This window comes from Bos indicus x Bos taurus, chromosome 11 (genome assembly GCF_003369695.1).
Source record: "Bos indicus x Bos taurus breed Angus x Brahman F1 hybrid chromosome 11, Bos_hybrid_MaternalHap_v2.0, whole genome shotgun sequence".
Classification (NCBI taxonomy): Eukaryota; Metazoa; Chordata; class Mammalia; order Artiodactyla; family Bovidae; genus Bos; species Bos indicus x Bos taurus.
Genome location: NC_040086.1, coordinates 104,144,141 through 104,171,466, shown reverse-complemented (window position 1 = coordinate 104,171,466; position 27,326 = coordinate 104,144,141). Strand labels below are relative to the sequence as shown.

The 27,326-nt window shown below is 67.7% G+C and overlaps 1 protein-coding gene across 2 annotated transcripts in view; it reads right to left on the bottom strand.

Moving 5' to 3' along the window:
• Nucleotides 1–27,326, bottom strand: part of RXRA (retinoid X receptor alpha) — a 93,465-nt gene that overhangs the window by 50,981 nt on the left and 15,158 nt on the right. Inside the window, exon 1 of one of the 2 annotated variants that reach the window (XM_027556851.1) lies at nt 1,860–1,958. The exons of the other annotated variant lie outside the window; for it this stretch is intronic. Coding sequence (XP_027412652.1) covers nt 1,860–1,878 — 19 coding nt within the window. The 5' untranslated portion in view covers nt 1,879–1,958. Of the gene's footprint in view, nt 1–1,859; nt 1,959–27,326 lie in introns of those variants that run through there. 2 annotated transcript variants of the gene reach the window in all.

The window sequence follows — 27,326 nt, the reverse complement described above, 5'->3', positions numbered from 1 at the left end:
GGGACCTGCCTGAAGGGCCCCCAGCCGCCTAGAGTCAGCTCGCCTCAGCACCCCAACCCCAGGGCTCCAGAAAGGGCTGAGGCCCACCCGCAGACCCTTCACGTTGGAGCTCGGTCGCTCAGTTATGTCCAGCTCTTTCATGACCCCATGGACTGCAGCCTGCCAGGCTCCCCTCTCTGTGGGATTTCTCAGGCAAGAACACTGCAGGGGGTTGTCACTGCCTTCAGGGGCTTTTCCGACCCAGGAACTGAACCCAAGACCCCTGGCGCCCCTGCACTGGCGGGAGGACTCCTCACCGCTGAGCCGCCTAGGGAGCCTGGGGACCCCTCGGCCTCCCTTTAAGAAGTCTGCCACCTCCCAGATCAGGACTGAGCCAGGTGAGCCCCGGCTGCCGCCGTGATCCGGGAGAAGGACGCTCACCTGGGCACCCAGCACCCACCTCTAGCCCTGCTCCTTGCCAGCCCTCAGGGCGCCCTGGCCCGCCCCAATCTGGGTCTACCCCCAGTCGTGGGAACCAGGTCATTTCCAGGAACACATCAGCTTTCTCGCCTTGAGGACATGCTGTTCCCTGGGCCTGAAACTCCGCCTGCACCTCTCTCGGCTCGCTCCAATCCAGTTTAAATAAAACCCGCCTCTAGGAAGCCCTCCTGATTTCTCCCAATCAGGGCAGTGGTGCCTTCTACGACACACTCTCAACAGGGCACCCCCCACCACAGGGTGCCCCCAGCCCCCAAAGTCCGGGAGCTCCGAGGGCGGGAGCCGCAGCCGGCTCATCAGGCAGCCCTGGGGCCTGGCCTTACCCTGGTATACAGCCGGCACAAATAAAGGCTAAATGGATAAGTGGAGTGGGGATGAGGGAGCTAGGAACGGGCTGATAGAAGCTGCGGGACTCACCGTGGTCCTTAAGAACCGGCTGAGTAAGGACCAAGTTTCAAAGAGACCCTAAGGCGCTAACGAGCTGTGCAAACCCCAGCAGGCTGAACCACCGCTCTGAGCCTTTATTTCCTCTTCTGCAAAAAGTCGTCACGTAAGAAGAAAGCGGCCAGGAGGCCGTGACCACGAGGCTGGCCTGTCCCTGGCCATCCCCGAGGTGACGAGGTGAGCGCAGGTGTGCACACAACCTGTGGACCTGGGCTTGAGGCCTGCCCGCACGACCCACGGCCGGCCCTACCCCACTGGGTCTAAGCGTCCTCGTCCTCAGAGAGGCCCCCTCTGGGTATGTATCACAGAGCCCTCCCGAGTGGGTGGCCTACCCGCACAGCCTCCACTGTGCTGGGAACAGGTGGATAATCCAGGCCAGGCCCTGGGGCCCAGCCGGTCAGGGACGTGGCGGGAGGGAGGGCGCTGTCTGGGCACAGGCATCGAGGAGGGCTTCCTGTGGGAGGCACCACCCGCCTCCCTCCAGCTGTAACTTACAGGACGCCCCCAGCTCCCGCCGCACACCAAGCCCTGGGCTCCCCACGCACAGCTGGGAGGACGGGACCCACCTGCGTGCACGCCCACCGTGAGGACCGCCAGCCCAGCCAGAGTCCCAGGGAGGGCTACAGAGTCACGCAGCGGACCCCTGGTGCCAGGTGTGCAGCCAGGGGTCAAGTCCACCCCACCTCCTGACCGAGCGCCACAGCACACCACGTGGCCACTCGGCTCCAATGTTCTCGTCTGCAAAATGGGCTAATGATCTGTCCAGACGGGGTTGTCTGAGGACACCGATGCCGTGCTGGTGCAGTTCCGGGACACAGCAGGCCCTCGGGGGTCCCGGCACCTCCATCGCTATCCCTCCCAGCCCCAGAGAAAGCGCTGAGCACCATGGGACAGAGCCCACAGAGTCCTCCCCACCGCCTCTGAAATGCCCACCTTACCAGGAAAGGTCTCGGGCATGGGTCTCCTGATGACCCGTCTCCACAGGCCCCTGGCTCAGCACCCGCCTCGCTGTGTGGCCCCAGCTAGGCCCCACACCCTCTCTGAGCGTCCACTTCCTCATCCAAAAGAGAGTGTCTCCAGGGCCCCGCCCCTGCTGGCAGGCAGCAGGCCAACAACACAGCTGGGGAGAGGCCTGACCACAGGTCCCAGGGCCCCAGCCCCACCCCGCGGGGGTCAGGGCTGGGGTCTGTGGTGGCGCCCTGCCGGGAAGGCGGGCCCGAGACCCTCTCCTCCTCCCCTTCACCCAGAGCCTGCAGGGTCCCCTCGGGGGATCAGGGAGTCTGGACTGTGTGCCCGAGGCTGCACAGCTCAGCACGGCCAGGCCTGGACCCGCCGCTGGGCTGGGGCTGGACTTTCCCACTGCATCATCTCCTCCTAGATGGACCCAGCAGAATCCTGGAAAAATTGGGCAGCCTGGACACCAACTCCCTGCCCACTGCTGTGTGCCCCCCAGCAGGTCACTTGGCCTCTCTGGGCCCCAGCTTCCTCCATAAGCAGTGAGCGTAAGAAAGCCCACCCGGGGAGGTCACAGGCAGGGCTCCGTGACTCCCGGAAGCCTAGTGCCTGCCACACAGCGGAGGGTCAATCAATCTGTGGTCCTCACAGGGCAGCCCCGGACTCAAGCCTGAGGTCAGCAGAAGGAAAAGGGGGCCACCTGGCCGAACCTAAGGCTCCCCCCTCCTACCTGTTCCCGAGGTGGGCCGCTCAGTAAAGGGCTCACAGCCCCACCCGGGGCAGCCTCTCGGGGGACACGGGGGCTTGGGCCCTTGGCCACCACCCACTGCCACCAGACAGGCGTGTGCCTCCCAGGAGGGCAGATGCCCGCCCCCGCCTCCTGCCCAGCACACAGCCTCAGCGCAGACTCGAGTTCTGGATTCGAATCCTGCCCTCCACTCCAACGCCTCCTGACTTCCATACAACAGGCAGGTCACCAGGACGACGAGAGCTCACGCCCTCTGCCCTGCCCTGGGTGGAGGTGGGGGAGTGGCGGTCTCTCCCGGTCTCCCAGGGGGAGAGAACGGGGCGCAGGGCACCCCAAAAGAAGGGTCCGGCCGGGCCTGGAACCCGGCTCCTGACACTCGGTCCTGTGACGGCGGCAGGATGTTGGGAAACCCGCAAACACTCGTTTCGACACCGCGGCCACGTCAGCGGCCAGTTTCGACACGCAGCGGCGCCCGGGAGGCCTCGGCCTGCTCGTCCTCGGGGCGCATGGACCGGCTGGGCCATCGTGAAGGTACAGAGGCCGCCGCCCCGGCCCTGGGCCGCCACAGGCCCTCGCAGGTCCGCTCCGCCCCGAGCATCGTGCAGCCCACACCGACCTGGCGCTCGAGGAGAGCATGTCCCGGAGAGTGAGCGCACCCCTCGGCTGGGGCCACCCAGCAGGCCTGGGGCGCAAAGCCAGGTCGGGAGGACGTGGCCTGGCCCACCCAGTCCTCACAATCAGCATGGGGTCCGGCCGAGCCTGCATGCGGCCCACATCCCTTGGCTGAACGTCGAGGGAAAATGAGAGAAGCCCAGGACAGCAGCTGCCACCCAAGGGCACCCCTGCTGCCCAGAAGGGACCTGCTGAGTCCACCTCAGAGGACACCGAGCCCCAGCGAGGGCAAGGGACCCAGGCCGCACCCGAAGGAGCAGTGCGGCGGGTACCCCCCCGCGGGCCTCCACCTGGCCAATGGGAGGGGAGGCTGTGAGTTGGGGTGGGGGTCAGCATCGGGGGAAAATCCCTCTCCCTGTGCCCTGTGCCTCCGGGGCTGAGCGGGCACTCTGCCCACATGCCCAAGGGCCCAGCCCCTGCAGACCCCAGGAGCCTGTCCACCCCCCAGCGCCGGGGACTGAGAGCCCCAGCACAGCCCCCACGGTGCAGGCCTGGCACGGCCTCTCCCTGGGCCCTCAGGACACACCCAGGACCAGTCGGGGGTGGGGGGACACGGCAGCGCTCCCCCCACAGTGACTCCACCCTCAGCCGGCCACCCGGTCTGGCAGTGCCCCTGGGCAGCCCTGCCTCTCAGCACATGTGGCCCAGCAGCCGCCAGGCTCCTTCTGCACAGCATGCCCTCCGGGGTCTCAACTGTGCCCGCCCTGCAGACTCGCCAGACAGGGGGCTCCACAGGCCAGCACGTCCACCCAGGTGCCCCCACCAGCGGCCAGCATGACGCCCAGCCGGCTCTCAGAGACAGCTCAGGGGCAACCAGGAAGGATGGCTCTGAAATCCCCAAAGGCTCAATGTGGCCGGCGGCACCCACAGAGACACAGAGTTTCAAACGCTGTGCCCCTCATCAGGAGGGACCCAGGCACCTCCTCAACACGGGGTGCTGCTCTAGATCCGGGGACACGGCAGATCGCCCACTGGGGGTACGGAGCACGAACCCACACAGAAACAAGGATGGTAATCGGGGGATGCCCGGTCTGGACGCAGGGGCGGGCAAGGCCCAGAGGAGGCCCCACGCCCCAAGGAGCGGGAACGCCAGCCAAAGGGCTCTCCTGCGGGGGAGTGTGGGGCCGGCCAGGGCTCACTCAGGCCTGAGGCTCCCCCAGGGCCCGCAGAGGATGGATACACCCCATGTGCCCTCGGAAGTCCCTGCAGACATTCCCTCCCTGTCCCCAGGCGAGATGACCGGGACGCCCTCCCCAGGTGGCCGGGAGCCCCACCCAGCACCCCGCTTCAGACCAGCAGGATCCAGACACCGAGAGGGACAAGGGACGCGCCACCCTTGGCAGGACGCAGCGCTGTGGACACCGCGTTCGCCGCATGGGCAGACGTGGCTGTCTGCACAGGCCTGCACGCACGCACGACTGTCATAAGAGGCAAGGGCAAGCCTCCAGGTTAAACGGGCCTTGCGCCTGGCCCCTGCCTCCCTTCCCACCTCTGAACCGCGAGGCTGCAGGAGACGGGCCCCGTCCAGCACAAGAGGGGACGGGACTTCCTGAGGTCACTCAGCCGCCCCCGACTGGACCTCGGAGCCAGGCCTGGAGCCCCAAAACCTCTGCAGCCCCTGAGGGGTCGGGGGTGCTCAGCAGTGGGAGTGGGGACCTCACTGGGACAGGACAACAGGGCCCCAGACACCACGGTCTCCCAGGTGCCCACACGTGTGCACCACCCACAGGACGGAGCCCCGTCTCACTCGGTAAAACAACCAGCTCTCCGTACCTTCTGCCACCCGGCCCTGACACCGAGAGGTGCTTGTCTAGCGCACCCCAGTACCCGGCGGTCCCCCAGGCAGGGGCCGACTGGCCTCGGGGTGGGGGGAGCCCCTGGACCTTGCAGGCAAACCCATCAGAGCCCTGAGACAGAGTGACAGCTGTGCCCCCGTCCCCAAAGGGGACTCACCTCCTCCGGGAGCCTGATCGTGCCTCTGTCGAGCCCCCCACTGACCATCTGCTGAGCCCGGGGGGGCACCGGAAACTGGGAATCAAGAGCCCAGACTGAGCAGGGCCACACTGACGGGTCCTCCTCCACGGGGAGGCAGCCGCTGTGGGGACAGGGGCTCCTGGAGACACGGCTGGGAGAGAGGGTTTCCATTTCAGGCCTCTCCCACCCCCACGTCGTGTAAGCGACGAAGGAGAAGGAGCCTCCGTGACTGAAGGACTGAGAACCAGGTGAGACGGCGGCTGCTCCCAGGCTGAAGGCCTGCGCTTCCTACAACCGCGAACCCGTGACTCAGGCCAGTGAAGCTCCTGTCACCGCCCCTCAGACGGCAGGAAGAGTCCTGAGAGGGCGGTGGAGACCCTAGCCCACCCCCACTGCAGCTGCACTTGGGCGGCCAGGGCGTGGAGCCCAGCCCACACACTGGCACCTCCGCAGTGAGAGTGAGCCGGGCTGGTGACCAACAGAAGACACCAGCCGGCAGGGAGGCTTGGTGCGGAGGTGCTCCGGCAGGGTGGGCCCGCAGCTGATGTCGGGGAGCTGGAGCACCATTAGCTGAATCAGCAGTTCCTGCAGATCAGCAGGGCTGGCTGAGCAGGGCCCGGAGCCGGCGTGGCTGCCGGAGCCCACTCCCCGAGCGGCATCTGGCAAGGGAGAGGAGCCCAGAGGCAGCACACGGGCTCCCACGGGCCCACCGTGCAGGCTGGCACCCGAGGCCTGGAAGGCCGCCCTCGGGCAAGCTCAACAGTCCAGGGAACGCCAGGAAGGCCTGCTGGGGGAAGCCCACCACACCCAGCCCCCCTGGTGGCCCACAGCTGGGCAGAGACTCAAACCGCCCACACGTGGCTGCTCTGAGCCCCCCGCCCTGGACACCCGAAACCACCATCCGGCCACCCCTCCAAGGCACCGAGGCAGGGGGCAGACTTTAGTCCCGGGGCCGGGCGAGCGACTATCCGCTCCAGCCTCAGCTGCCCCCACGTCCACACAGGGACCCCCTGCCCTCCAGACCCCAAGACCACATCTCCTCCCAGGCACTGATTCTGGAGCAGGAAGACCAGCCCTGCCCAGCCCCCCCGTGGGGGACACTCGACGGCCCACCCACAGCCGGCCCTGCAGCACTGGCCCCAGGCAGGCCACAGGCCTCGTGCTGCCCAAGGGGGCTCAGGCTGGAGGAGGGTCGGCGTCCCCGTCCTGGGAGCCGGCCGTAGGGGCTGCTCTGCCGCTGACACCAGAGGTAACGAGTTCCAGATGGGCCGGGGCAGGGGCGGGAGCGGGGACAGCCTGCTGAGGAAGCCCGACGGTCCGAGATAAGGCGGATTTCTGAGCCCCGGCCAAGCCTCTGCACCCGGGGGGTGGCCGGCCCTGCAGAGAAGAGCCCGCACCCGCCCCGTGCGTGTGGATGTGCGCCGGGGACCACCCAGGCGGTGCCGGCTCTGGAGACTCCCCACCAGGACCACGGACCCTCCCCGGCCACCTCCCCCCGGGGCCTGGCACCTCGCAGCCTCAGTCTCCCTGTGCGACTGGTCACCACACGGCCCCCGAGGCCCAGCCCGAAAGACAGTGACCCAGTGCCAGCCCGCTGGCCCCGCCAGCGAGGAAGGGGTGCCAGAAGCAGGCACCAGACGGATCAGACAAAACCCCAGACGTTAAGACTCAGGCCAAGACGGAACCACGCTCCTAGAAGTCGCTCACCTGACCCCTGACCCGCCACCTCCAGGCCACCCCTCAGGCTCACACAGAGGGTCCAGCTTCATCAAGGCTGGGCGTTTGTGTGCACCTCCCCCACCAGACAAGCCCCCCCACCCACCCCCGGCATGGGACCCCTCCTCCAGCGTGGGCCTGACAGAGGCATGATGGGTGGGGGGGCCTGTGAACGGAGCAGTGAGTTCCGCCCTAAGCACCTTCCCTTCCATCCACGGAGCCTGCTGACCCCTCCCCAAGACCGCACTAGCCCCTCGACCCCCCACCCCGGGAGCACCAAGAGCAGATGTGAAACCGGCTCACCTGCCCTGCCCCAGGCCCTCTGAGGGACAGCAGGGCCCGCGTCCACACGTCCAGCAAAGCCACGGCCGTGTCCCCAGAGCAGAGTCCCCAGCAAGGGGAAGAGGGCCCCGCCACGCTCAGCACAGGGCCCACCGTCCACACCGGGGCAGCGTGAGGCCCACAGAGGGGCCGGGACGCCCGGCCTCACCCTGGGGCTGACACACCAGCCAAAGCCCGTCCTCGGAGACCAGGTCGGCCCACCCTGAGCGCACTCAGGGCCGGGGACCCACGTGCCCGTCACCGCCCAGGTGCCCCTGCCCCGGGGGCTGTCGGCCGGGGGCCAGCAGGCTCCTGTGTGTGACCCTGAGTCCCCGCCCCGTCTTTACAGCAGAGGTCCCTGAAAGGACCCTGGGAGACGGCACATGCAGTGGGGGACGTTCCCACGGCCTGCGTGCAGCTGGCTGTCATAGGGGCCACCCCGCCTCCTCCGTCTCTGCACCCCGAGTCCGGCTACACGGCCCACCCGACGCTCACAGCCTTTACCGTGGGAAGTGCCCCCCGATGCTGAGGGCAGCCCGCCCCCCCCACAGGGTGACAACAGACGGGCACAGCCCTCTCCAGTCTCAGCCTCCTCCTGTGTAAGGGGATGGGGCGGAAGGAGGAAAGGAATCGGAGACCCTCATCTGTAATGTCCACAAACCGGGGCGGTGAGCCCGGAGCAGACGTCCCCGCCAGGACACACGGGTTCCTGCCCCACAGCGTCCGCACCAGAGTCTGGGCAAGATGCTGTGCGCCTCGGAAACTCAGCTCAGCTCGAGATTTAGGGGGAAAGACTTGTCATGCCATCCTGGTAGAAGAATCTAGAAAGTGGGAGGAGGGGGCCGGGGCAGGAGGGGCGGAGAAGGCCCACTGGGGCCGGAGTGCTCCCAGCAGCCACCCCCGCCTCGCCACCTGCCCGCTTTCCGGGGATGTGCTGTTCTCTTCTCAGGCCGCCAAGTTCTCAGGAAAGGCTTCTCCCCCTAAACTGCTAAAGTAAGTGGAAGTGGCAGGGCGTCATCGCCCGAGGTTTCCGCTAAGGGCGGCATGACTATGTTTACCCAAAACGCACACCACCTGCATCTGCCCGAAAGCCGGGGCCCTGCCCGCCCCCGCATCTGCTGGCAGCGGGCGTCGCCCCGGTACCAGGCGGCCAGGGGCCCCCAGGACCTGGCGTCCTCACGCCTCCGAGGGCCGGGCCAAGGTGGACGGGGCTGCGCCGAGTCAGCTGGGTGTCGGTGTCGTTCGGACGCGCGGTTGTGTCCGCCTCTTTGCGACCCCATGGACTGCAGCCCGCCAGGCTCCTCTGTCCAAGGGATTTCCCGGCAGGAACACTGGGGCAGGTTGCCATTCCCCTCTCCAGGGTGTCTTCCTAACCCAGGGATTGAACCTGCGCCTCCTGCGTTGCAGGCGGGCTCTCTCCTGCTGAGCCCCCAGGGAATGCGCCTGGCCGAACGGAACCGTGCCTGGCGCGGCCCAGGACATGGGCTCCCAGAGGTGTGCTCGCCGCTGCCTCGCCACACGACCCTCTGTGCACACCCACCGTCCACATCTTCCTGGATGTAGTGCCAGCGAGTCACAGACGCCAGACCGCGGCCACAGGCGCCCCCACAGGGCGAGGAGCGAGGAGCCCGCCGACAAGCACCCAGCAGAGCGGCCGCGGGGCCCACCCCAGGCCCACTGGGGCCGGCGCTTAGATGGGAAACCAGTGAGCTGTGAAATTGGCTGATCACCTAAGTGGACACCTTCCACCTCTCCCCTCCGGCAGGGAGGAGAGTGGGCAGACGAGGCCGGAGTCTCCGGGGCCTACCGTGTGTCTCCCGGTGAGGGGCCCCTCTGAGGTCACCCTGCCGCCCCTAGGCTGTGCGGGGGCTGAGGGCAGCAAGGTCCTGCCGCCCATTTGCCCGCAGCCACCTCTCTCAGAACATCATCACCCCAGGAGGCTCCCCACCACAGACAGAGCCCTTCAGAAAACAAGCGCCCAGCACCCCGGGGGCTGACCATCCGTCCCCGACCCGCCATGAAGAAGGGGGTGCGTGCCAGCTCTGCGGCCGCCCCTCCTCCTCTAAAGACAGCTCGCAGCCATAGACACCTCAGGCCCCCCCCGAACACGGTGTGGGAAAGCCAGGCTGCAGCGGGGGCCAGGGCTGCTGGCGGAGGAGACCTCCCGCCCCCACCTCCCGCTTGGAACCCAGGAGCCAGCCACAGCCATGCCAGAGACAAGAGGCTCAACACAGACCCTGAGGCTCAGCCCTGGGGACCTCCCATCTCTCCTGCTCGGGGACGACTCGCGTGACCCCAGGCCCAGCCCCACACCCAGGCTTGTGTAGGGCGTCCCCCACCCTCCACGCCAGGGACGAAAGGTGAATCTCAGTCAGCACACCCGCGGAGGCCAGCTCCAGCTGGCGCTGGGCGCACCCTGGAGACATGGCCAGCTCCACGGCCACCCTCTCAAGCCCAGCCGGGCAGGGCCGGGGGAGGTGGGGAGGCCCCTGCACGTGTCAGACCAGGAGGAAGCCCAAGGCCCTTGGGCTGAGAGCTTGTTCTGGAACCTTCCATCTCCACCTGGCCATGTGGGCAGTCGGTGGATCAACCCTGAGAGCCTATGGGCCTGCTCCCAAACCAAGAACCTCCACCGTGCCCCAGATTTTAACCAGATCCATCAGGCACTTGCTCAGCAATTCAGTCGCTCAGTCGTGTCCGGCTCTTTGCAACCCCAAGGACCGCAGCACGCTGGGCAGAACTCAAGTTACAGCCCCAGAAGCTCATCACCGACAGATGGAGGCAGACCCGGCGGCTCCCGGCTCCCGGCGCACCGCGTGGGCTAGAAGCGTCTCAGCCCCGTGGCCTCTTGGCCACGGCTGTCCCAGGCCCGCCAGGGTGGACTCGGGGTGGGGAGAGTGAGGGACAGTGGGTGGCCATGCGGGGAGGGACCCCAGGGCCGGATGCCACAGGCCAGGCCCTGAAATGGGCCTCGGTACACAAGGGCCTGCACCCCAGCGCATCACAGGCCCGGGGGCAGCCGCCCCGCCTCGAGGGAGGCCTGCGCCTTCCCAGCCTGGTCCCTGAGCTCTCCAAGTTCCCTCTTGGCTCCGAGACCACGTGCCAGGCCCAGAAAAAGCTCCAGAAGTAATCAGTCGAATGAACTAGCAGCACGGTCACTACATTGCCCTGATGAGTCAGATGGCAAGGCATGTGGGAAAGTCAAGCCCAACACCACGAGGCCACTGGCTCCCATCAGACAAAACCCCAGCAGAGTCCAGGCGAGAGGCACTAGCCACGGCGGGCTCGAAGGGAGCCAGGCCTTCCCAGACCCCCCCACCCCGAGGTGTCTCCCCAGCCCCAGACCAGGGCCAGCATGGGGCTTGCCTGGGGCTCTGATGGCCCCTGGAGACGGGCCGACTCCCAGCCCAGGACCCCATCCCCCAGCCGCCCAACAGCACAGCTCAGCGTCCACCTCAGTGCGTGTGACCACCGTCCCCCGAGGCCGAGGTCCCAGGTCTTGGTCAGGCCAGGGGCAGCCCCCACACCCAGGATCCCCAGGCCTTTGACGGGGATATTCCTTCCAGGAGGTGCTGGTCAGAACTCCCCCTGCCCCGGGTGGTCCCAGATCCCAGGCTGCCCCCCAGACAAGGCAGCCCTGTGGCTGAGGCGCCTCTGTCTGCAGGGTGGAGAGAGACCCTCGGTGGGTTTGAGAGCGGCTCAGACTGGGGCCCGGGGCGGGCGCTGCACCGCGCGGCCCCACCGCCAGGCCCCTGGGGAAGGAAGCAGACGCATGGACGCAGACTTGAACTTGGGACTTCTGCAAGGCCAGGGCCGAGCCGGGCTCACGGTCGCAGCGCAGTCCCGTGACCAGAAGGCAGGGAGGGGAAGGAACAGCTGCTTCCTGCCAACTCCGCCCCGGGCCCGACGACAGGGAGTCTGCAGGCTGTCAGCGGCTCGGGCAGTGGCCGGATGCCGACCCTGCGCCCCACGGCCTGGGCAAGGCCACCGAGGGCGGCAAGTGGCTGTCAGCCCAGCCAGCAACCCTGGACCCGCCCCCCCAGGCAAGACGACGAAAGCAGGGGCTTTGGGCCAGAGCTGGGGGCTCCAGCCCAGATGGCGGGGCTGAAGGACAGAGCACGCCGCCCCGCCAGGCGCCCGCCCCCTCCTCAGCTCCGCCTCCACACCCCTCTCCAGCCCGGTATCCCAGGGTCCCCAGACCTTCCGCCTGTCCCCCGGTGGGGGCAACAAGGCATCTCAGAGCGTGAGCCCCTTCCCTTCACAGGCCAGGCCCACCAGAGCCCCCAGGCGGCCCTGCTCAGCCAGACATCCAGCCAGAGGCAGCCCACGAGGGAAACGGACAGGATGCAGGCCCTCCCGAGCCTCGGCCATGTGTTTGGACAGGTGGACACGGAGGAGGGTCCACCTGCCTCCCACCCCCACGAGGGCCCCACCGTGGCCCGTCCAACCCCCGGCCACATGTACCTGTCCCCCGTGGGAATCCAGCCACAAATGCTGACTGGGTTTATTATTATTATTATTATTTATAGCAGAGGGAGCGAGGAGTCTGTCTTAACCAACCAGTGCTCAGGAGAACTCAAATCCAGGCCCACTAAGGGGGTGGGAAGGCCAGGGAAAGGGACCACCCTCCCCAGCCCGGCACCCTCCAGACACAGCTGCACTGCGTCCCCCGAGGAGGCGTGGAGCCGGGAGGAGAACGAGGACGCAGACTCAGGGAAGTCATTTTCCATGGGGCCGGGGGGCCGGGGGCTGGGGCTGGGGGCCGGGGGCTGTGGGGCTGGGGGGCTGGGGGCCGGGGGGCCAGGGGCTGGGGGCTGGGGCTGGGAGGCTGGGGGGCCGGGGGCTGGGGGCTGGGGCTGGGGGGCCAGGGGCTGGGTGCTGGGGGTCCGGGAGCCAGGGGCTGGGGGCCAGAAGCGCGGCGAGGCGGGGCCAGGTAAGTGGGTGCCAGGCAGGAGCACCAGGGAGCTAAGAAGGATGAGGGGGAGAGGAGCGAAGCCCGAGGAGAAGGGCACTGGGGCTGGGGGCTCGGTGGCCAGCTGCCCCTCGGCTCAGCAGCTGGCTGCTAGTGAACACTGACCACAGGGTGCCCTCCCCACACGGAGCCCACGGGCACCCCGACATGGAGCCCACCGAAGCCGCCGGGCCCCACAGCCCTCCTAGGCTCTGAACGGCCTCAGGCACCCACTGCCAGGCCTCAGTTTCCGCAGGGACATAGTGGAACGGTGGCTTCCAAGTCCGGTTCCAAGACACTCTCGCTCGGGAGGGCTGGGGACCCCCAGTCTGGACCCAACAGATTCGCCGCAGCCTGCCTCCCTGTCCCGAGGACGGACAGGGAGCCCCTGCCCAGCCCCCCGGTCTCCGCTGCTGGCCCCGCAGCCTCCTGGCCTCACCTGGGGCCTCTCTTTACCAGGAGCTGCTCACACGCCCTCTGCACCCAAGCCTGCTCCCACTGAAGTGTGAGCCATCTGGCCATTCCAGTGTGGCCCCCCGGGGGCTCCCCCTGCACCCCTTATTTCCTTGTGGCTTCCTGGGCTCCAGAGGATCCTGGGCCCACTTCCTGAGCCCACGGAGGTGAACGGTGAATGCAGGGCTCCTGGTCTCCTGCCCACGTGCACATCACACTCACACGAAGACCAAGCGCAGACCTGCCGACACGCCAAGGCCAGCCCGCAGCCTTGCGGACACCCCGGCCCCGGCCCCACCGCCCCATCCTGCGCACAGCAGGGCGGGGCAGGGATACTCGGGGCAAACAGCACCTGCAAGGCCGCCTCCTGCAGAGGACACGGCCCGGGCGCCCAGGAGCTCGAGTCAGACCCCACACAGCCCTGTGGGGCCCGCCATGACCTGCCTGGCCCTCAGGTCTGGCCTCCCCGCAAGAACCCAGAACTCCTCTTCCGTCTCTCGGCCTCCACCCACTGCCTCATCTTGACTGCAGGTTGCTGCCTCCTCCAGGAAGGCTTCCCCCAAGCTCCACCCCAGCCCAGGCAGATGGAGGCCCTTTCACCCTGGACAGCAGCTGCCCACGTCCTGCCCCTCGCCCCAAGTCAGCCCTAAGCCCTCACCAACCTCCTGCTTGAAAGCGGCCGCTGACAGCGTGATGAGCCTCCTGTCCAGCCCAGAGCCCAGCAGGCCGGGACACTCCCAGGCGAGGACACGCAGGCTGGGCCAGACAGAACCTGGCGGCCTGGGCTCTGACCTGGGAACGGGGTTACAGCTGGCTCCTTCCTCGGCCGGGGCCACTCTTATAAGTGACACACGGCCTCCCACGGGGACCCCTCTGAAGGACACGATCCTTGGGTGGGCAGGCGACCAGAGTCTGTCCACAGAAATACATGTGGGGGTCACACTTCCCTCCCGTCACGCACCCAAAGGATCTCACGCCCCCCACACTCCAGGCCCCCCACTCGAGCCCACCTCCCTGTGTTCCCCAGTATCGTGGACACCTGTGGCCACCCCGGGCTCCTCCTCGGCCGGCACTTCTCCCACTGACCGCTCCCTGCCCCAAGCTGCCCCACGTCTCGTCCTCTGATAACTCAGGTCACAGGCTGCAGGGGCAAAACTGATCATTGTCCGGACAAAAGCACCGTTTTCGGTCCATTTTCTAGGAACGCGCGCTCCGCCCCGAGCGTGGCCCTCACTGCTTACTTCTGGCACATGTCTGCGTCCTGGAAGGTCCCAGCTAACAGAAACCCAAGGTCTGCTGGGGAGAAGCACTCCTTCCCTCCACCCTGCTCAGGGCTGCGTCCCCCACAGCACCCTGAGCTCGCGGGGCCTGGCCTGCACGACCCCTGCACACAGAGCCCCCACTTCCAACCCCACCCCAGGGGCCGAGGAGGAAACTGAGGCCGGGGGGCGGCGGGTACTGACGTCACACAGCTGCGAGACGAAGGCGGTGGGGAGGTCCTCCCCAGGCAGGCTCCCCGCCCGGCCCCCAGAGCCCCCTCTCCCCGGAACAGGGCCAGGACGCAGGCAGGAGGGTGCAGGCCAGTCTCTCCTCAGCGGGGGGAGGGAGCAGGCCCTCCACCAGGGGCAGGATCCAAACCCGTCCGACCGCCCCAGACGACTATCTCTCGATCGCATTTCTCAACCCAGCCCCGAGCGAGCAATTGCGACAGGCAGGCGCGGGGACCAGATAAGGAGGCGTGGGGTGCGGGCTGGGGGCTGGGGCAGACTTTTGCTTTGCTTTGTTGTGTCTTATTTCTGCCCCCGCTGCACCCTCTCCGTGCCCCAACCCTCCCCGGGGCTTCCTGGGGCTTCCTGAGGTTTGGGGCCGCCTGCAGGGAGGGGAGGGGGGCAGGTGAGGGGAGGCCTCTCCCAGCCGCGTAGGCACAGGTGCGGCCGCCCAAGCTGTGACCGCACCCCAGCAGGACCCTGGTAGACTCCACCCTTCCCGTCTGAAGCCCCTGGGGTCTGGTCCAATAACCACTGAGCAGGAGCTTGTGCCCCCGCACCGGGCAGTCGGGGGCAGGGAGGCCCCAACCCCGCCCCGCAGGCCCCCACTCTGCGCAGGGCCACCCTCCTGGCAGGGCTGTGTGCCTGGGACCCTCTCCTCCCCTTGGACCGACCTCCAGGGAGTCTTCCCATACCCAGTACCGTGAGTCCAGCCCAAGGCCAGGTCCAGGGACCCCAGGCCCCGCTGCCGCGCTGACTTCCCACGTGAGCCAGGCCGATCCCAGCGCCGCACAGAGAACCAGCAACACAGCAGTACTTTATCCTGCCCACTTCAGCGGCCAGGCAGCCGAGGCTCGGAGCGGGACGGGGGGTTAAGAAGCTTGCCCACAGGCCCCCTGCTCCTGAGTGGGGTGACCCACAGAAGCCTGACACTGCCCCCAACTCGGGACAAGTCTAGCCAGCCCCACAGAGCTGGGATGGGGAAGCTGGGTGAAGACAGGCCCCTCCTAGAAGGCCCCCAGCCCTTCGGGGGAGGCCGGGGAAGGAGCAAAAGCCAGCGGGTCCACGCTTCCGGTCAGCGGGGAAGGGAGACGGCCTGAGCCAGTGACAGCTCTGGGGGACCCGGCTCTGGCTCCCCGTGGAGACACGACCCTGCCCCTCTTCAGGGACATCAAAGCCCAGCAGCCATCCCAGACCTCGCCCCCCCCAACCTAACTGTGGTCAACCCCCGCCCCGCCTACCCCACCGCCAAGGGCTTATCTGACGCCGGGGAGCAGCCCAGCCTCTGCCCCTCTGGGATTAGATCGCAGCCAAGCTTTCCAAAAAATGCAGACTCCGGGGCAGAGCAGAGGCAGGGCGCTGGGAGGAATTCCCCGCACAGCTGCAGGTTGCACAACGGGCCAGGCCCCTACCTGCCTCTGCTGTGTTGCAAGGACCCGCCGCCCTTCAGGCTGGGCAACAGGGCGAGGGCGGAGGCGGCCCGGGCAGTGGGCAGGGGTCCAGGCCTCCCCGACCCCGGGCACTCGCCCCGGCCACAGAGGACCCTGTGCAAACTTCCCCGGGGCAGCCACCACCCGTCCCTTCTCTCTCGGTCTCTGCTGGCCCCTGCACTCTGGGCCTCCCCTCCCCACCCCGCCGGAGAGGAGAAGCCCAAACAAGCAGAGATCAAAACCTAAACTGACATGCAGCAGGGCCCGCGGCTGGCTGACCGTGAGAGCCCCTTGTCTTCCCCGCCTCCCAAGGCCAGATCAGGAAACGGGTGGGGGTGCCCGACATCTCCCTGACCCACAGTGAGGGTCCCACTTGCCTTCATCATCTGTCCTTTGGTTGACAGGGTTCCCAGCACCCGCCTGGCCCAGCCCCCTGACCACTGCTCCCACTGACCCTGGGGACCTGGGCCTGCAGTTCCCTAGGTGAGGAAGAGCCCCGGGGCAGAGACAGGCAGGGGGGAGCCAGGCACGGTGTGGGGGGGGTCATGCCTGCAGGGAGCGCGGGCCCCAGCCACCCGGAACCCCAGAGGACGAGAGAGGACGCACACGCCTCCTGCAATCACAGGTACCGGCACTTCTGGAACACAGACCCAGCTCTTGAGCTCCCTGCGGGCAGGGGAGCCAGCCCCAGGAGCCCCCTGGTCCGGACACCCCGCAGCGCTGGGGCAGGCCCATGCTCATGGCCAGCCTGGGAGGCCCACGGGCGCTGGCAGGGGAGTCGGAGTGCACAGGCCCGGGGGACGGGAGCCAAGATCAGGGACTCAGATAAGCATCGCCCGAGGAGCCAGGAGGGCCCGGGGCGCGGGGCGTGGCCTGACCCAGATCTGAGACTTTCAGCAACAGCAGAGCTCCCAAAGATTCAGATCTCCTGGGAACCACACATACCCGCCCCCGCCACACACACGCACACACACACACACACATGCGCACGCACACACGCACGCACGCACACACACGCACATGCACTCACGCACACACACAGCTACAGGAAGGGCACTGGGAGCTCCTGGCCCAGCTGCACATCAGGGTCACCAGGGCCCACCGGGGAGCCCAGCGTCAAGGCTGCCGACCTCCTTGGTCTGGACACCACGGTTCTGAAAGCTCCCCTCTTTCAAAGGTGGGCAGCCCAGGGGGGACACCCTAACTGGGTCAGAGCTATAGCTAACTCAGCCCCACGCTTCACCGAGCCCACAGGCCTTCTCACGCCAGGCCGACAGCTCATGAGGGCAGACACAGTAACCCGTGGCGGCACCTGGCTGCAAATTCCGCAGAAGTGACAAGCGACACGGCCTTGTCACTCAACTCCTGGAGACAGAGCTCAGTTCCACTAGTTGCGGACAATGGCAGAGCCCAGGTCAGAACGGCCCGGCATGCGCCTCCACCCCACGGTCCCCCGCCCCCCACGGCCACAGCTGCCCGAGGCCCCCAGCCCCCAGGGCCGCACCTTCCGGAGACCCCAGGCGGCCACGGCAGCCGACCAGGGAGGCCTGCGGACAAGGCCGGCCTGAGTCCCTGCTCCGGGGCCTCGAGATCTCTGCTCCCCGAACGGCAGGCCCCAACCCGCCCCCCGTGGTCCCTTGGGGACCGTCCGCCTGCTGCACATGAAGCTTTCTCAGGGTGTCCCCGGTGAGGCTTGGAGCAGCGTCTGGCGCTGCCCCTGAGTCCTGCCAGCGCCGTCAGGGAGAGGTCAGGAAGCCCAGGTTACAGACAGCTCGGCTCACCCAGCCCTGGACACCAACGGCCCTCCGAAGGCACCAGGAGGCTTCTGGGACAAAAGGCCCTTCCCTGCCCGACGCCAGGCATCACTGCCAGACAGACGGCACCTCAACCCTCCCGCCCTGGGGAGGGGCAGGGGGACAGGGCAGACGACCCTCTGGTCCGGAGGAGGCGGGCAGTGTCCAGCGCACGCCTTCGGCAGGACCAGCACACGGACACACTGGGGCACACAGCCTCCCAGAAGCAGATGGAGCCCCCCGGCATCAGAGCCCTTCCGCGCACAGGGGAAGGACTGCTGAGGGCGGGCAGTGCCCTGGGCAGCCACGTGAACGGTCGCCACCCTGACGCCGCCATGCGTGCCCAGAGGCACACACACACACACACCAGGCCCCCTCCAGCTCAGTCCGCCCGGCCGGGCCTCCCACACCCAGAGCCGTCAGAAATTCCGCCTTGTGGGGACATTCACGAGCACCGTTCCAGCAGCCTTAAATCATCTAAGAAAATAAACACAGCTCCTCCCCAGCTGAGCTCGCTTCCTGGGGCCCCAAAACTCCAGGTGCAGCCCGCCGCACCCCCCAAGAGACATCCCCCAAGGCGGCAGGCACCCTGCTCTCCAGGAGGACCGTGCCTGATGCAAGGGCCCAGTCCACCCCACCACGGCGTGCAGGCAAGGCTGAGGACCGACGGGGAGCCGCCCCGAGCCGGCCCCTCCCTCAGCCCCTCGGACGACCCCACAACACCCACACCCCAACTCTGTCTCGCCAGGGTAACTGCTGCTGAGCCGGGCGGGAGCCGCCGACGCGGCCAGGGCACGCGGCGCCCAGCGCCCGCCAGCAGCCAGGGATCAGCGCCAGCCCCGCCAAAGGAAAACACGGAGGCCCGGCAGAGGGAGGCTGGAGGCTGGGTGGTCCAGACACGCCGCCCCTCACGGTCTACTCCTGGCGGGCAGCCACCTCTGCCCGCCAGTGGGCGGGTGCAGTGGGGAGGAGCCGGGCAGCGCTGCCCAGCGCCGGGCCTCCATCCGTGGGCCTGGAGGGGACCCCTGCTGCCACCCTGGGGCCTGAGACACACCCGCGGGCCCCGACGCAGCCCCACAGACCCGTGGGTCCCGGTGAGTGACCACCTGGCTGGACCCTCCAGCCCAGCCCCTGCCCACCGGGAGCGGCACTGTCCACCCACGTCCAGGCTCCCTGACAGCCCGGGAGGCCTGGGGGCTCATCGATCCTGGCTCGCCAAGCACCCAGCACACGCCTGGGCAGACCCAAGCCCAGAGCTGTCCCCACCGCACCAAAGCCCCTCACGTTGCTCACGGGACCCTCGGGACCGCCAGGGCTCCCCCCGCCCCCATGTCAGGCCTGACCTCAGCCCCCGGGCGTGCCCATCCTGACCCGCAAACACACAGAGCCAGAGTCTGCATCCCCCAGCCCCACACACAGACCAGAGTCTGCATCCTCTGGCCTCACACACAGACCAGGACGACCCCGCCAGCACACGCCAGACACACACCCCCTCAACACACACCAAACACACACCCCCCACCAACACATGGCAGCCACGGACCCCACCAACACGTGTCAGACACACACACACACACACACACACACACCCACCAACACATGCCAGACACACACACACCCACACACACACCACACAAATACAAACCAACACACCAAACACACACGCCCCACACACACACCACACACCCCCTCACCAACACACACCAAACACACACACCCCTGACCAACACACGCCAGACACACCCCCACCAACACTCCCCACCAACACACGCCAGACACACACATCCCACCACCAACACACACCAGACACACACCCCCCACCAACACATGCCAGACACGCACACACACACATACCCCACCAACACACGCCAGACACACGCCCCCCTCATCAACACACACCAAACACACCCCCCCACCAACACACGCTAAACACACACACCTCCACCAACACACACGAGACTCACACCCCCCCACCAACACACGCCAAACACACACACCTCCACCAACACAAGCCAGACACACCCCCACCGACACTCCCCACCAACATACACCAAACACACACATCCCCCACCAACACATGCCAGATATACAGCCCCACCAACACACGCCAAACAAACACACACACCTCCACCAACACACGCCAGACACACACACCCTCATCAACACACACCGAACACACACCCCCCACCAACACACGCCAGACACACACCCTCACCAACACACACACACACAAACACACCAACAAACACCCCCTCACCAACACACACCAAACACACACACCCCCGACCAACACACACCAAACACACACCCTCACCAACACACACCACACACCCTCCCACCAACACACACCACACGCACACACACCCCCACCAAAACACACCAGGCACACGCCCCCACCAACACACACCGGACACACACACACCCCACAAACACACGCCAGAGACACACACCCCACCACCAACACACGCCAAACACACACACGCCATCACCAACACAGGCCAGATGCCCCGCCCGTCCAGCGCCACAGCCCCCACGAATTCCTGAGGCCCCCCGGCACACCCACCCTGACAAACCCCGCTGGGCACCGGTCACCCCTCATTCGGATGGTTAAAAATTCATTCACGGCAGCAGATTGGTTATTACATCTCGGCCTTAATTAAAGAGGGCCGCACAGCGGCATTTTAAACAGCAATGTCACTTTCTAATTGACAAGGCTCCATTATCGAGAGAAAGACTCAAACGGGCCTGAAACGGAGCCAGCTCCCCTCCTCCACCCTCCCGGGGTGGGGGATGATGGTTCGGCTTCAATTTTTAATCCACTGATGAATATTCACAGGCCAGGAAGGGGATCACGTTTCCCGGGGCGTCAGATCCTCGCCCCACCGGGGGCTCCTGTGCTGGGAGGGAGCCAAGTTTGGGGTGACGCGGTCAGGTCAGGGCGGGGGCTGGACACCTGCCCACGCACAGCCAGCTCCGTCCCATCGCCTGGCCACGCGCACCTCCCTGCCCGGTGCCCTGCCCTGGGCCCACAGACCCCAATAAGGGGTGAGCCCCCGGAGGGGAGCAACAGACCCGAGGCCACCAGCAGCTTCCCCGACCTCCTGTTTCCAGCCCTGCCTTGTCTGGATCTCCACGGCCGGCCCGCCCCCAGAAGAGTCAGCACCGTCCCCAGAGCCATCGCTTCCTAAGGGGACCACAGAGAGCGGCCTCCGCCGCCAGCATCTGCTCACGAGCTGGCAGGCGGACCTCACGGGGCAGACGCTCCTCCCGACCGCTGCATCGGCTGCCCCCGCTTTACAGGCGGGGACGCTGAGGCAGGAGGCCCTGCCGGCCCTCGCAGGGCGTCTGCCCACCCTGACCCGGGAGCAGAGAAAGGCCCGCTGAAAACACAGATGAGGACAGAGGGGACCCGGGACCCTCAGCCCCCCTGCAACACGGCCCCGGGTGCTGTGGGGCGGACGCGGAGCCTGGCCCACCTCCCTCCCGCCTGCCTCCCGACCCAGGAGGAAAACATCCGGGGTGAGCCGCTGCCCGGGGTGGGAGGGACAGTCCACGAGGCCCCACACAGCCAGCCAGGCGCCCACATGACGACCCCGGCTGCAAGTCTGGAAGCGTCCATCAGCTGCGTGCCCGCTGGGCCTCCAAGGAGGAAGACCCTGCGTGGAAACTGCCGGCCTCCAAGGAGCAGGAGCCCACGGCAGGCGCCCCCGGAGGCCTAGGCCACCCACCAGCCACCAGGGGCCTCTGCTCCGCCCAGGTGCGAGGGCATGACGGGCAGCCACCTCCACAGACGAGGGGCCTGAGGCTCAGAGGGGCCAGGGGCCAGCGCCAGGGCGGGCAGGTGGGGCAGGCCGGGGTGTCCGACTCCAGCGGCATGTCTGACTCTCCACCCCACAGAGCCTGCCCCCAAGGCTCCCGGCGGCCCCTGCTCTCCCCCCGCCATCCACCACCCCACCCCCGCCGCAGCGAGCAGCGTCCACACATCCTGCCGTGCGAGCTGACACTGACCAGCTGCCCAGCCAGCCCGGACAGGTCGTTTAATCACAGCCCGCGATCAGCGCGGCATCTCCTGGTATCGCTGGGCAGGCACACCCGCCTGGCCATCTGGACACCCACCCCTCCTGACCCCGGGCCCGTACGTACCCTGGGCGGAGGCGTGTGCCCGGGGAGGGCAGCAGGGTCCCTGCCAACAAGAAAATAGGAGAGAATGGAGAGTATGATCGTTTATACACCAGATTTTGAGCAGGGCAGGAGGGAGCAAGCATTCTCGGCAGGATGCTGGCGTGAATTCCCCCCAATCCACGGAGCCAGCCTCAGCGCCCTTCCCAGAGCCCCCAGAAGGCCGCAAGTCCCTGTCTGCTGGCTCCTCCTCCACCAGGCGTGCACCCCAGCCCCAAGCCCACCGAGCCCTCCCCCAGGCAGGGTCACCCCCTGCCCAGAGCCGCCCTGCCCAGGTGTGCAGGCACAGCCACATCGGCAGGGGGCAGCCCCAGGTCCAGACCCCTCTCCTGGGAGAGCCTCCACGCGGGCCCTCCGGGACCGGAGCAGGGCTCAGGGGACCCCCATCCCCACCGTGAGCCCAGGGCCGACGCGAGCCCCCTCGTCAGCCCCCCTCAGCACGGGCACTGCCTGCACCGCTCGTGACAGAACCGGGGCTCGGCTGACACGCCGGCCCCTGCCCGGAGACGCTCTGCCCGCGGGCGCAAAACGGCGGCTCCCAGGGACGCTGGCGGAGCCGGAGTCTGGGGCGAAGACGGAGTCTGGGGCGAAGACGGAGTCCGGGGCGAGGCCGGGCTGAGGTCCCCAAGGCTGGGGGTTGGCAGGCATTTCAGGGCCACTCTCGGGATTCCGCTCTCCCCACCCAGGTCCCAGCTGCCCCCCAGCCCGGCCATCAAGCGTCCAGGACCAGCAGGACACCTCCCAGGGATGGACTCTGGGACAGGGCAGGGGTACAGACGTGCAGAAGCGCCCCCCTCGCAGGAAGGCAGGCCCACAGCCAAGACGGGGCCAGCCAACAGCACCGGGCTCCCCCAGCCCTTGACCCACTGACCTGCGGCGGGGACCCCTAGAGTGCCCTGTGCTCAGCGAACACCCCCGCCCCCTCGGGGAGCGCGCTGCCCAGCACCCGCCCACCGGCCGATGCCGAGCTCCCTGCATCTGCCAAGGCCGCGCCAACGCCCCGCCGCCTGCTCCCACCCTCAAGCCCCGGGGTTGTGCTGACCAAACGCCGCCCTGAGGACACCCCAGGCTCTGACCGCAGACCCCAGGTTCCCAGGCTCCGTCCCCAGCTCGGGTGCCTGTGCTCCCAGGCCCTCCCGCCTCCATGAGACCCCGCGTGGCCCAACCGACCGCCCGCGACTCCAGCCTCCCCCCACCACGACCCCACAAACAGCACCACCTCTCAGATGCAAACCTCAAGGCACCCCAATTCCCAGAGTGCACCCCGGTTCCCAGCGCCCCCAGTCCTGGCCTGTGGGATATGGCTCTAACCGCAGCCTAGCCCCACTGCGCCCCCACCCCTAAGACCACCACCCCTCGGGGGCTCGGGACCCCACCCTGACCCAGGCCCCATCTCTGCAGCAGCAGGGATTCCCATGGCTGCCCCCCTGCCCACCACACTGCCATCAACCCATACCCCTGCGCTGATCCCCTCCCCGGGCCAGCCTCGCCCCCACCCTGGGGCCCCTGGACGGCTGCCCCGAGCCCCCACCAGCGCCTCCTGGCCACCTGTCTCATCCAACAGCGTGTCTCCAGTGTCACCCCACGTACCCAGGACGCGACCATCGTCACCGCAGGCCCCGCACTCCTCTGGACGTCGGGGTGGGGCAGTCAGAGGGGAGCCCAGCTCCGAGCCGCCCCCCCGGGGGCCCTGCGTTTGGTGGACACCCCAACACCGCGAGGGCCGCCCCCCGCCCCCCAGTGCCCGTCCATCGGGGCGGAGGCACCGGGCTCAGCGCGGGGGGCGCAGACAAAGGCAGGCCGGCCACCCCAAGCCCACGGTTCACCTCGGTCAACACCACAGCCGGCCGGGGCGTCCTCCACCCAGCGATTTACATTTTTATCAAATTACACGGGAAAATTAGAAACATTATTACTTCCCTCGGCCCTTAACTCTTTCTCCTCCCTGCAGCAGCACAGTCCGTTTCTGGGGGACACCCCGGCCCCCACCCCAGCTCCACCTGCCCATCGCCTCCCAGTGCCAGCCCCAGTGCCCCCCAGCTCGCAGGGATCCCCCCAAAGCACAGAGCCTCTCCCACGGCCAAGGTCCTCTTGCAGGGCCCTGGTTCTGGCCAGTGCAGTCCAGGGGCAGCGTCTCCGCTGCCCCCCAGCGCTGCGTCGGGCAGAGCACCTCCTCCAGGCCCGGTCCTGCCATCCTGTGACCTGGGGTCTCGGCCAGGCCCAGCTGTCACCACCCCCCACCCCGTGCCCACGTGGGAGGCCCCCCAAGCTCCCACCACCCCAGCTCTGCAAGGTCACCCGGGGAGGACGCGGGGAGGGGGGTGGCCACCCCCAGAAGCCCCACCCCCGCCCTCAGTCACGATCCTCCCGCACTCCCTGTGTGAAGACCTGCACAGAGTTGAGGGGGCACAGCCCCTGGGACCCCCGCAGATGCAGAACTCGGGCCCCAGTCGAGGGTCGGGACGGGGGCCCCTCCAGCAAACCACATGTGGACGCAGAGCCTCAGAAGAAAGGGCAGACTTAGGGGGCAGAGGGTGACGGTGGGGGCAGCCAGGACTGTGGCGACCGCCCAGGGTCTGCGGGGGCAACCCCCGTGCGGGGCGGGGAGGGGCCGTCGGGGAGGGAGGTTTCAGGGCAGGCACAGCACGTGCTCCAACGTTCCAGCAGCAGGAAGCGGAGCGGGAAGGCTGGTCCCGCGGGAGTACGGACGCGTGCCAGCCCTGGAGCTGCGGCTTCGCCCCGAGGACCACGCGCAGCGGGGGAGGGACAGCAGACTGGTCAGGCGTTCCGGGACGGGTGAGCAAGCACTGCAAGCAAGCACCAGCCCCGCGACCCACACCCACCTGCCGCCACCTCCTGCTCCCCACACAGTCCCTAGCAGCAGGCGGGGGGAAGACACGCCAGATGCACAAGGCAAGGGCCGTGGGTGTGGAGGGGGCCCTCCCGGGGGGGGGATCATCTAGGAGGGCTTCCCGTAGGAAGGGGCGTCCGGGCGCCGCCTGCAAAGCAGGTGCAGCAGCACCGTGGCCGGCCCGCCTCTGCGCCAGGAGGTGTCCCAGATCTAGTCACGAATGAACGGGGCTGGGGGTGAGCCTCCAATGCTTCTCCACTTGCCAGTGGTACACAGAGGTGGAAGGGAGCGGGAACAGAGGGGAGCACGGCCCGCGATTAACAACCCCCACGAAGGGCCGTGTCCATTCTGGCCCCAGGGCTGGGCAGGAAGGGCCCCGAGCCCACCAGGTGCCCCCACTGCTGCTGGCCCAGGGGACATGAAGCCTCTATCTGCACGCCTGGCTCCTTCCCTGGGCACACGCTCAGGTCGTGCCGACATCGGCTTTGAGACACCCCAGGGGGAGTGGCTGTGCCCCCAACAGGCAAGGAGACGCTGCCCGAGGCCCTGAGCCTGGGCGCTCACGATGGCCCCTGGGGTCACCCACTCCTGTTTTCCAGGCAGAGGGGCCCCCGAACACCATCAGGCAAAGGGCCCTCCCATTCAAGCAGCTGAAGCAACAGGCTCTGAACACTAGACCCCGGCCCTCCACGCAGCCAGGGCCCCGGGAGGTGGAAGCAGCCGAAGCAACAGGCTCTGAACACTAGACCCCGGCCCTCCACGTGGCCAGGGCCCCGGGAGGTGGCCCCGACCCCGCACTCGCCGTCTGACCATCGGCCAGCACTGGTGGGGGGGCTCCGAGGCCACGCCCACCACTCCTTCCAGGGGATGAGACTCTGGCATCGTGACAGTGAGGAGAGAGGACCTAACCCAGGGGAGCTTCCTGGAGGAAGGACACACCTGCAGACACCTGACGGAGCAGGAAGGTGGGCAGGACCCAGAGGACGGGGCAGGCATGGCTCCTGAGGACCAAGGGACCCGGGGCGGGGGCGGGTGGGGGGTCACAGGAGAGCAGGGCCAGGCGGCAGCAGAGCCACGTGCTGCGGGCACTGGGGAGCCACAGAGGGTGGTGCCCAGGGGAAGGGCAGTCCAGCCGGGGGGGTGAGGGGCGGCAGCACACAGCCCCAGGGCCCAGAGCCGACTCCAGCCCCACCCCATCCTCCTGCTGGGAACCCAGACAGGAACCCGGGGCTCGACTTCCCACCTTCGCAAAAGAAATCTGGGCCATGGGTGCCCCAGGCTGGGGTTTTTTTGTCGAGAAATCCGGTCTCCCCCCCCACCACCCGACCCTGCGGCTGCTGAGTCAGGAGCCCGGGGCGGGGGAGGGGGGGCCAAATCACAGCCCCTTCCAGCAGCAGCGTGGGCAGGAAGCAAGATCGCTGAAGCCCAGCTCCCGCCCCCGGGCCTGGCCCAGCCCGCGGGACCAGCACCCCCGCCACGGGACCACAGCATCCTCTCTGCCCATCAGCACAGGAAGGGACCCACTTGGGGCTGGGGACACTGAGGCCTGGGGCAGGACAGGCCGGGTGCATGTGTGGTTGGCCAGATCCCCACCTGGGGCACAGAGCAGACGCGGGCTCGGGCCTGGGGACGGTTTTGAGGTGGAGGGATGCGGGAATCAGGCTGCAGGGACGAAGAACTGGGGGAGGGCAGGGCAGGCCCTCCCGGCAGCGAGAACGGCGAGAGCGAAGGCTCAGAGGTGCAGATGTACAGCGCACACGGCCAGCAAGGACCCCTCAGGGCTCTGCTCTGCAGGGGGCACCTCCCTGACCAGGCCTGACCACCCACTCACCCTTCCGGCCACGGGCCCGTGAGTGTCACGGGCGCGAGTACAGAAGGGCGAGAGGGCGCCAGGGACGTCACATCTGCTGACCGAGCCCCCGCCCCCCCCACCCGCGTTTGGGGAGGAAATGCTCTTTCCCACAGTTTCGAAAGATCCTCTTTGCTTGAAGGAAGAGAGGCACCCAGAATCACACCATTCCACGGCCTGGGCCGTGCTCACTGGGGGCGCGGGTTGCGGGGCGCAGCGGGTCCCCCGAGCCCGGCCACCAGGGAGCCGCCCACCAGAACACACGCCCCTGCCCAGGCCGCTAGGGGGCAAGGCCAGTGAGGACGGGACAAGGCACGAAGTGCGCCCCCCCACGTCCGCATCAAGGTGGCACCCGGAAAGGGGGCTCCCTTCCTGGTCCTGGGGGGTTCCTGGGCCCCAGAAGAGTCTGCAACCGCCCCTTCCAGGGAAACTCTTCCCTCCTAGGGGGGCGAATTCCCACGTCTCCCCTACAGCCCAGCCGGCCGCTGGGTGCCGCGGGCACTTGGGGGCAGGCCTCCACAGTGAGGACTCCTCTCCCCAGCCTGCAGACGAGGACTCTGAGGGTCAGAGCAGCCCCCAGAACTGCAGGTTCACCCCCACGACCACCCTGGAAGTGTCACCAGCCCCCTCCATAGAGGACAAAGCCCAGGCTCAGACAGACACACTGCCCCAGGTCACTCAGCTGCGAAGGGCCGAATGGGCACCCAGAAGAGGCTCAGGAGGACTGCCCCCGCAGGGCCACCCAGCCCGCACGCGGCTTCCCCAGGCTCCTGGGAGGAGTCCCTCCTCCCAGCAGTGACAAGGCAGCCCCGCCAGCCAGATACCCTCTGCCCACGCCGCCTCTGCAGGGCGGGGTGCGTAGAAATCTCGTGTTCTCCAAGGAGGAGGTGTCCCCACCCGCCTCAGCCACAGGATGCAATGTTCTGGCCTCTGACGAAGGGACTCCCCACGGTCTCGGCACCCACCTGCCAGCAGCAGGGGGCACCTCCTGGACGGGGCCAGCACATCCCTCAGCCGGAAGGAAGGC